At 35.2% G+C, this 11,543-nt stretch overlaps 1 protein-coding gene across 1 annotated transcript; it reads left to right on the top strand.

Moving 5' to 3' along the window:
* Positions 1-1,452: 1,452 nt before the first annotated feature.
* LOC131681955 (glycerate kinase) lies at positions 1,453-3,240 on the top strand. The gene has a single exon (XM_058963070.1). The coding sequence runs from the start codon at positions 1,494-1,496 to the stop codon at positions 3,012-3,014; it is 1,521 nt and encodes a 506-aa protein (XP_058819053.1). The 5' UTR covers positions 1,453-1,493; the 3' UTR covers positions 3,015-3,240.
* Positions 3,241-11,543: the final 8,303 nt, after the last annotated feature.

An 11,543-nucleotide genomic window follows, 5' to 3' on the forward strand; every position in this document is an offset into this window, starting at 1 on the left:
GTGGTCAGATAAAGTTAAATACTTGGGTTTGATTTACGATAAAAAACTCACTTTTAAGGATCACATTCAAGGAATCCAAACAAATCGCAACAAATATATAAAATGTGTATATCCTCTTATAAATAGGAATTCTAGGCTCTGCCTAAAGAACAAACTATTAATTTATAAACAAATATTTAGACCGGCAATGCTATATGCAGTGCCAATCTGGGCAAGTTGCTGTGCTACTAGGAAGAAAACGCTTCAAAGAATTCAGAATAAAATTCTGAAAATGATTTTGAAGCGTCCTCCCTGGTTTAGCACAAACGAGTTGCACAGACTCGCAAACATAGAAACATTAGAAATTATGACGAACAGTATTATAAGCAACTTCCGACAAAAATCGCAAGAACTGCGTGTATGTAAATCCGAAAAAGTGCTCGGTGATCGAATCCTTACGAAAGACTTTCTGCAGAGCTCTTCATCCCTCTGAACTTTTTAGCTGCCGAGAAGCTGTGAAATCGAATCATAATCGTAAATCTCTGGATGTAGGAAAATGAAAAAAAATATTTGGCTTATACGAAATCTATCCCAGAAAACCCTGTAATCAGATAAGCGAACTTGACGGAATAGAAATTAGAAGACTTAACCGTATTACAATCGGGTATGACTTTTTGAGTTACTGGCTAGCGAAAATAGACTGAAGAATATGAACTGTGTAAACGTTTGGTTTTTCCCCACTGAACACGTGCTACATTTAGAATATAAAAAACTCCCATTTTCGAACGTTTTATCTGATGCAAGTTTGTTCAACGTAACTCACTGCAGACCACATACCTATTGTACGCGAAAAAGAAGAAATTTGGTTTCGGAAAATTTGAAGGTTTAAAAATATTTCTAGCTTCATTCAACACTGGCAGATATTTAAGAAAGTTAAATTGTGCAGTCCATGGTGTTTTTACGCATTACTTCTTTTTAAAATGCTGCATCGCATATTTTTCAAATAGTCCCAATAAATATCAGTATTTGTACATTCCCACTTAATATTAACGTTAACCCCTAATATACATTATGCAAAAAAAACAACTTTGCATATATTATACTCTAGTTCAGCTAAACTTTTGCTTTCCAATAAGAATGAACGAGCTTGAATATCAACAAAAAGCTTTATCAATTTGATACACCAGATGGTGCTGAACAACAACTTTCTAATTTGGAAAGCATAAGCTTTTTCGAACCTTCACAGTACAAAAAGAAGACGAGAAGACTTCACACAACAGTGAATGCGTTTTTGCTGCATGGGCTCGTATCGGACCAACGTCATGTGTTTTGTTTTGAATATTCAAATCCCTTGTTATCTCTTATTTTGTTATTTTTCTGATTGCTGTAGTAAGATATATAATTTCACGTAAGGTAAGTATGTTATACGCTAACCCATTGATCAAACGACAATTTATATGTACATGTTTTAAGGCTTCCTGATCCTGAACTCACTGAAAACACCGAATATACTCATGCTATGGTTGTTTCGAAATCGTTCGAACCTGAAAACAGTTGGATATCGCTTTCAACACCACGTGACAGCGGCAATGCACATTGCACTGAATGCACTTTTCCTGGCTGCGGTTGACGCCGTAAAACCGAAAGCTCTTTTTGAGAACTATCTTAAAAATTCTGAGGTCTCTAAGCAGCTACAAATTCCAAATAAACGTTACCATTTGGTTGGTTTCGGAAAGGCAGTTCTTGGAATGGCAGTTCAGATGGAGCACGTTCTTGGTGATAGGTTGCAGAGTGGTTGCATTAGTATTCCTGTTGGGACGCTCGAACGGTTTAAACGCGATAAAGACTTCCAGTTGAGCAGTACAATGAAAATAAAAGTGTTTGAAGGAGCCAGAAATAATCTGCCAGACCAGGATGCGGTTGAAGCTGCGAGAATGGTAAAATCGCTTGCGGAGAGCATGACACTGGATGATGTTCTATGTGTGATTATTTCCGGTGGAGGTTCAGCATTGCTTTCGCTACCAATGGCTCCTGTTACACTACCGGAGAAGTTATTTGTGATCAAACAACTTGCAGCGGCGGGTGCTTCTATTGACGAATTGAACACTGTAAGGATTCAGCTATCCGATGTGAAAGGTGGTAAACTTGCACTAGCAGCGAAGAATTCATACAACTTGATAAGCTTTATAGTATCGGATATTATCGGAGATCCTATTTCTTTGATTGCAAGTGGTCCGACAGTAAGAATTTCTTCCACAAATTACGCTGCTTTAAAGATTTTAGAAAAATATAATTTAATCGGTATGGTACCAAAATCCATAGAACAAGTTCTCAGCAGTCCTGAAGCTATTCAAACACAAGACGAATTCGGAGAAGCTCATTTGATTGGATCTAACAAAGTTGCTGTAGATTGCATTTTTCAAAGAGCCGCAGAATTCGGATTGACCGCAATGGTGATATCAACCCGTGTTCAAGGAAATGTGGAGGAACTTTGCAAAGCTTACATCACTCTAACAACGGCCATAATTCAGTTTCGGAACCAGCAGATTGATAAACAAAATTTTATCACTCAAATCACCCAACTGGACAAAATACTCTACTTTGAGCAATCGAAAATCAGTAAGCTAGTAGAGCTAACATCTAACTCGACCGGAAAGGATATTTTATTGGTCGCGGGAGGAGAGCCCACGGTTGTACTGCAGGGAACTGGAATCGGTGGGCGAAATCAGGAACTGGCCTTACGCTTCGGCTATGAATGTTTTCAGCGAGGAGAGATACTACAGAATGTTGTTCTACTTTCAGCCGGAACTGACGGAATCGATGGACCGACTGATGCGGCCGGTGCATTCGGTGGAGCTAACGTGATAGAACAGTACATCCAGCAGGAATGTATAGAACCAGTTGAAGATTTTATTAAGAATAATGATTCGTGTAGTTTCTATCGGATAGTTAGGGGTGGGAAGTATCAAATTATTACTGGCCATACAGGAACTAACGTAATGGACATTCATATGTTGTACATTCCAAAAATATAAGCTAGGGGAAAATAAACTAGTCAGATTTCTTGGGATCGGGCCCTCCGCAACATTTTATTTCTGGACAAATCGATTGTTTTGGTCGAAAATCCAGAACTTAACTTTGTGCTAGACTTTCAGTGTCTTTGGAACAAATTCTCTACAATAAGTGCCCTTCATTTCGAGGAAAACAAATTTAGGGTGGTCCTCTCGATTTTTTAAATTAAAAAATCTGAATGGAAAAAGATAGGTGAATTTTTACCTTCTAAAGAAATATAGAGAAATCAATTCTGAGTAACATTGTTGAATATGTCGAAACGCTATCTTCAACGGTTTTTATTTTACAGCGATTTCCCTTGTTTCGTTTCTTAAAAAATCAGCTTTTTTTAAATATAAAATCTTGACGATGATTTTTTGTGAATGTCGACAGTTAGCTCTAACGAATGTGCACACTTCTTCCTCAGAGACCAATTCATTAAGCTTTTATATAAACAGAGTTATTGACGATTTTATGCTCAAAATTCGACATTCTCTAAGGAAAATAACTTCGAAGGTGGCAAAAAGTACTAATTATAGTTATGGCCCCCACCCAACAAACATTTCGTGGTTTTATAAACGTTTTAACAGTTGCTTTATTCAGCTCTAGCTGAACATTGGATACGTGTAATCATATATCGTTTATTCCACCCTTAAACATCCGGGATTTGGAGAATTTATTCAGCTTGTCTGATTAAGACACATGAAAGAACAATTCTTCAGCTCGTTATACAGCCTGAAGAAAATCACAGTACAGCTTTATCAATAAACCTTTTCGTTACTGCTATTCAGCTGAGAGTATTATCATACGAAAATTGTTAAAAAAGACATTTATTTCAAGTTACACAACGCCATTAATCTCTTTGGAAGCCATATTCTTTTATTAGTGTTACGTTACAGTTAGAGAAAAATTGTATTACCTTGTTGGAAGTCATATCACGTACCTGGGATCCGAACCAGCAACCTGTTGAATACTAAGCACTTACCTTACTGTCTGCACCAATCTTGCATACATCGAATGCTTAAGATTTCACCGATGTACCGACAAGTCTAGGCTGCTGAATAGAGTCTGTACAAAGGCTACAGTAGCCTTCTATAGATTTGAGTGAACCTAGTTGGCTTGGGTTCGAATCCCAACCTACGATAATATTTTATTTCAATTTTTTTTAATTAATAATTTTTAGAACATTCGGGAATTTTAAATTAGATAATTTATTTATTTCCAAAATGATGATTATAGTCGTTTTTGTTTCCAAGGTGAGGATTTATGGTTGTCACAAAACATTTAGATAAGTAAAAATGGGTGTTATATGAAAGTGGTGGTAACTGAATGATGGATTGAAGTCATTTATAATTCTAAGGTGGCAATCTCCTCAATTTATTTACCACTCCCTGCCAAATGATTTTCTTTCCATTATGATTTTTTTTGGTAAGCAGACGTCGCTGTTCGAATTCAATAGTTTATTTATTTATATCAACTAAGTTCGCCAGCGTGAATAATCATTTCATTGTACCTTTGTTTGCAAGTCGATGGATAGAAAAAAATCATGGTGACAATGCTGGTGTCAAAAATTTATAGCGACGTTGGAACAAAAAGTTTCACTTGTGTTCAAAATGAGAATATTCATGTTTCACAAGTAAACAGACCGTTTCGAATTAAAAGGTAAATTTACATAAACGAGGGCGCGTTTGATTTGGTAAGCTTGTACATTGAAAAACTGTAAATCGTGTATTTCCCGTGGTGAAAACTAAGTAGATATAAAAAAAACTAAATAAACTTTCTTTATTTCTTTATTCATTTATTGATCTATTGCTCCTTAACTGTAATATATGCAAAACATCTCAATTGGAATATACCGAAAAAATAAAAAAAAAATGCTTCACGTAATAGTAAAAAAAATATTGTTTGTGTATTGGGACTCGAACCCAGGTCGGTAGCCATTCCTCATGATTTGCTAATCGCGCCAATTTTTGTAGTAGTTACAATTACCTTTTTTAAACACATAATTCAGCTAAAAGTCAAAGGTGGTATAACGGCAAATGTAAAAATAGAAACAACCTTTTGAAGACAGTTAGTGCAGCTTAATGATTAAAGGTAATACTATTGGTAACAGCATCGTTTATTCAACTCGCAATTCAGTCTAATTAAGATAGTTGAACAAAAGCTTTAATATTGTCGCTATTACATTTATTAGCAGTATAGTTCAGCCTAGTTGGAACTGGCGAATACTGGATTTTAAATAGGCTGAATAAACTGTTAATGTTTAAATAGTTCAGCGAAAGTTTTATTCAGCTTACATAACCTTTAATCTGCTTTAAATCAACACGTAGTCTTATAGTTCAGCTCCTAATGTTTATTGGGCAGCTGATAGTACTTTAAAAACAATACAAAATAAGGTGTACATCGTTTGTCTTCGAACTACTCTTTACGTGAAATGGTTGGTTATAAAATATCTCTGTTCCAAGGGCCAAAAGTCGATTTTTATTGAAAATTTCGTTTTTATATCCCGTACGTGCTAGACATTCAGTGTCTTCAAAAGAATTTCTTCGCAATTTTCATTTCGGTGTAAAAAATAGGGTGGTCTCTTAGATTTTTGAAATAAAAATAATTTCTCCTACACAATAAAAATAGTCCTTCTGAAAATTAAAAAGTAATCATGTATGAGTAATTTTGTTGACAATTCCCAAACTATCGTCAGTGGCTTTTATTTTACGAAGTTTTCCTTCATCTGGTTTGGCGTGACCCTTAAAAAATTATTTTTGCAGCAAAATACTTTTGAATTGAATTTCCCAAAAATTTGAAAAAAAATTCTGATAAGTACCATTTTTTGCTTTAGAGACCAACTTATTACCGATTTTATAAACGAGATATTGATTTTTTCAGTAGTAATTTTTGTCGTGACTAACAACTTACCTTTCAATATAGGGGCCCCTTTTCAAAATTTCGGAAGAAAAATTATGTAAGATTTTGAACGCTTATATCTTTTGTTGTACTGAATGGATATAATCAATTTCTTTGGCATTTTGTCGAAAATATTCGTACCAATGTTGTATTAAATTTTGGAATATGTAGGACATTCATTATCAACGGAAAAATAGTGTTTTGAAAAATCTTTCGAAAACGACTCGGAAAAGTGAAAATTTTCAGCCCGCACAGAGCCGTCAATATGGTGCAGCAACCGAACAATAAAATGATGAAAAGTTTTAAATATAGGTCCATTACATGTTTGTTCCTATGATTATTCGTATTGGATTGCTTGACGAGAGCAGTTGGTGGGGGAAAGCCGGCATATTAGTTTTGGTTATGCAATTAGAAGCCGGACGGAAAGGAAAGGCTCATGCACGCCACGAGAACGAGCGAGAAAGCGATAGTAGTGCATATTGGCGAAAGCGTTACGTACATTTTGAACCTTAATAACTTCTCTTCTACTAAACGGATTGCCAATCTTGTTTCATAAATCGGAAGGAAAACGTTCAACGCTTGCTACCGATACGTTGTTTGCAATATAAATTTTTTTTAAATAGTTAAAAAACTACTTTAAATGAGAATCAACATTAATGATAAAACCTATAAATAGGGGTGTCGCAGCTTTTCTCAAAGCCTGACGTGTGTAAGACGCAGTGCATAACAGACGTGCGTGGTCGTGAGAAGCTGCGTCGGACGACCAATCAAATCGGCTACCACCGGAGAGAAGAAAAACATTGGTGGAGGTGGTGGCTTTGAGAAGGCCAAAAATCCAAAGGTGTACGAATATGAGATTGTGTCACTGTATCTTACTAACCGTACCCTACAGGTTTCTTATCAGAATTGTAAATCTAATAAGCTACCCGTTAAAGCAGGCGACCCTCAAGGATCAAGCGTCGCACAAATACTATACAATATTTTTACTTCTGATCTTCCAAATTTACCTACAGGCTGTAAAAAGTCACTTTTCTGTGATGATTACCTGAAAAAAATGGAAAATTTCTACTAATGCGGCAAAAACACAATTGATTGTGTTTCCGCATAAGCCAAGAGCTTCTTCTCTTAAACCAAAAGATAATCATATTATTAAATTTAATGATTTGAATTTAACGTGGTCAGATAAAGTTAAATATTTGGGTTTGATTTACGATAAAAAAATTCACTTTTAAGGAGCATTATATATATATATATATATATATATATATATATATATATATATATATATATATATATATATATATATATATATATATATATATATATATATATATATATATATATATATATATATATATATATATATATATATATATATATATATATATATATATATATATATATATATATATATATATATATATATATATATATATAGGAATTCTAGGCTCTGCCTGAAGAACAAACTATTAATTTATAAACAAATATTTAGACCGGCAATGCTATATGCAGTGCCAATCTGGGCAAGTTGCTGTGCTACTAGGAAGAAAATGCTTTAGAGGATTCAAAATAAAATTCTGAAAATGATTTTGATGCGTCCTCCCTGGTTTAGCACAAATGAGTTGCACAGACTTGCAAACATAGAAACATTAGACATTATGACGAACATTATTATAAGCAACTTCCGCTTTTGCTCTCTTTATAGTTTATAAGTTAGTTTATAAGATTTCTTTAGCTCCTTATTCACAAGACAAGTAGGTTTAAAACATCCTACTGAAAAAAAAACTTAACTGCGAAAGCAAATTATAACTTAATAATAATTAAGTGAATTATGTAAACAATAGGGATGAAAAGTCACCACTTGTGGCTGAACACCCAATAAACTAAATTAGAAATGTAATGCAAACAAATCAATATAATCAAATAGAAAACATTAAACAAAAAAAATATTTTCGTCATTCGTTTTGATGTAGCTTTCGCTTAGTAGCAGAGTTACCACATTCACTGATTTTCTTGGAAGGATTTGCAAAAACCATCGGGTTTGTAGATTAATTTGAAAAATATTTTCTTATATAATTATTTTTAATTATACAAATTAATAAAAAGAACTTCCTAATAAAATTCTTTTTCCATTATAAATTCATCCTAAGGACAGTTTGCATACAACTATGACTCAAATCCATCTACAATTAACAGCGCTAACGGAAAATAAGCACCACTAATTCTTTACAAGTATTTTGTTAGTCCTGAAACTGACTGTTGGCAACATTTCGAACAGTTGGTTTTTCGCTCGAACAGTCAACGAGTGCGGACGCCTCTTCAAGCGCTCCGCAAGTAATTTATTAATTAGTATTTTTTTACCTACGTAAACAAATATCGCGCGCGTACCTCGTAAGTTACAGTGCTATTGAACTTCAAGTAATAGTAAAATAATGCAGTGCGGTGTAAAAACTTGCAACATAAACGACGACCGCTTCCTCTGGAAGTGTGAATTTTGCAGCAGATCGTACCATGCTGCCTGTGTAGGTGTGCAGCGTAATCAGGAAAATTTTATCCGGGCATTTATGGTGCCTGTGTGTGCGGACTGCCAGCACATTATTAGGACAGAGGTCGACACACGCAAAATGATCTATCTACAAGATCAGCTGCTAAAAATGATGAAGTCGCATACGGACACACAACATCGAACCACAGCTGACCTAAAGAGCCACAGTCTTGAATTGTTCGGTAGCATCGAACAATTACTTAACGACGTAAAGCAGTCAATGCAAGTCGTCCATAAAAAGATCAAAAACATATGCAGTAAACTAGGTCAGCATTTTCATTCGTGTGACAATTTGTTGCAAAATTCGATCGATACCATCAGCAAATCGACCAAAACAATATCGGACAATATGAATCATAAAATTGACGAACGGCTATCACACCTCGAGAACGAACTGCTTTCCACTAAATGTTCTGAGCCGTACCCTCTCGTCAATTCCGATCTATTGGAGGAATTGAAGGAAGAAGTGAAAGCTATTTCCATTGCAATCTCCAACATGACAATACCAGAAAATGGCATGAATCAATCAAAATCCCTGGCTGAAGAATTAGCGGAAAAATCACACGCTACAGTAATCCAACAGAAAATAGATCATACGTCTCCAGGCTGGCGATTTTTGGGCGATAAATGGCAATGGAAGCAGGATTAGACAAAATATGACGCCAAACAACGCATTCGACGACTTCAGGAGAAAGCTGCTGATAAGGCAAGGCGCAACCGAAAACGTCGTAAGCAGTCAAGTCAACGTGACAACGATCGCGCGAACAATCATCATCATAACGACAGTGGTAAGACGTCAGACAAATTACTACTTGCCACGGCGAAAAAACAATTTTCCGTTCCTCCCACAACCACCGAACATCCGATTGCAGGTCTTGCAATACCAACAGTAAAAACAAATTTCATAAACTTTAAAAAAGTCGACACCATCAACCCGTACCATCAACTTCTTCGCATCCACAACAGAATTCTACTGAAATTTTGGTCTATTGCCAAAATTTTAATCGAATGAAAAGCCCAGCCAAAATGAAAGAAATCCAACAAAAACTAATTTCATCTTCTTTTAATATAATTCTTGGAACAGAAAGTAGCTGGGATGAAAGCGTAAGAAGCGAAGAAATTTTTGGAAATCAATTTAATGTATTTCGGCATGACCGTAATTTGTCTCTTTGTAATAAAAAGTCTGGAGGAGGAGTCATTATAGCCATAAACGCAGACTTTCCTTCAGAAGAAATAGAAACCATTAAACATATAGAATTTGAACATATATGGGCAAAAACAGTAATATCAGGAGAAGCGTACATATTCTCCTCTGTGTACTTTCCACCTGAAAATGCTCACAAAAAATCATTTGAACTATTTTTTCAAACTGTAGAATCTATCATGTCAAACATGGAACCTGAAGTAAAACTGCATATTTATGGCGACTTTAATCAACGTAACACCAACTTCATCGTAGACATTGAAAACGAATCTATCTTACTCCCTGTCGTAGGCGAAAATGAAACACTTCAATACTTCTTTGACAAAATATCTGAATTAGGCCTGCACCAAATCAACCATATAAAAAATAGTCAAAATTCATATTTAGACCTCTTATTCACGAACTGCACGGAAGACTTCTGTGTTAATGCATCTTTAACTCCATTATGGAAAAACGAAGTATTTCACACAGCAATCGTATGTTCGATTTTCTTTCATCAAAACTCTTCCCCGAACGACTTGGAGTATGAGGAAGTGCCGGAATACCATAAAACTGACTTCGAAGAAGTCAAACGTAGACTATGTAGAATAAATTGGCAAACTGTATTGAGTATAGAAGGAAATGTCAACGAAGCAGTGACTAAATTCTATTTAATTGTAACGAATTTAATCTCTGGAACAGTACCAGTAAAAAGAAGAAGAAGAACTCATGGCGGCCAGCAGCCTGTATGCTTCAACCAACATCTGAAGAATTTAAAAAATAGAAAGCAAAAGGCACATAAAATTAACAAGAAAAAACATAGCATTACAAATCGGCAAAACTATCTGGATATTTGCTTCCAACTCGACATAGCTATTAACACTGCACATGAAGAATATAATCGTAAAATCGAGACTGAAATCAAGACCTATCCAAAGAATTTCTTCAATTACGTGAAAACGAAATTGAAAAGTAGCAACATTCCATCCCAAATGCATTTTGACGAACATGTAGGAAATAACAATACTGAAATTTGCAATTTATTTGGAAAATTCTTTCAAGAAGTCTATACTTCATATTCCGAAACAGACCGCGACCGCGACTACTTTTCATTTATACCTGAATTTTCAAATGACATTGCCGTCCACGAACTATCTGAACACGAAATTACCACTGCACTAAAGAACTTAGACGCATCAAAAGGACCTGGACCGGGCGGAATAGCACCAATATTTTTAAAAAATCTAGCAGAAGAATTCACTCTACCACTACTACATATTTTCAACATGTCACTGAAAAATGGAACATTCCCAGAAATATGGAAATCATCCTTTTTAGTGCCAATTTTTAAATCAGGCGCTAAATCGGACATCCGTAACCATCGTGGGATTGCCATTATATCATGCATTCCAAAATTATTCGAAAAACTAGTAAATGACAAAATATTTCAGCAAATCAAAAATCAAATAACAAGCAAACAGCATGGCTTTTATAAAGGCCGCTCAACAACATCAAACCTTTTAGAATTTGTAACATTTATTGTAAATGCAATGGACAATGGCAACCATGTGGAAACGCTCTACACCGACTTTAGTAAAGCATTCGACAGTATTGACATACCTTTATTACTCTTCAAACTGCAAAAATATGGCATAGAAAATAAACTATTGAAATGGCTCGAATAATATTTAACGAAACGTCAACAAACAGTTCGCTTTCAGAATATACTCTCGGTACCAATTTCTGTGACCTCTGGCGTACCCCAGGGTTCCCACTTAGGCCCTCTACTTTTTATTTTGTACGTAAATGACATTACCTTTATACTCAAACCACAGTCTATAGAGAACAGTTGCGCAAAGAGTGAAGTCAAAAAAAGCCTACCTA

The sequence above is a fragment of the Topomyia yanbarensis genome, chromosome 2 (assembly GCF_030247195.1).
Source record: "Topomyia yanbarensis strain Yona2022 chromosome 2, ASM3024719v1, whole genome shotgun sequence".
Lineage (NCBI taxonomy): Eukaryota > Metazoa > Arthropoda > Insecta > Diptera > Culicidae > Topomyia > Topomyia yanbarensis.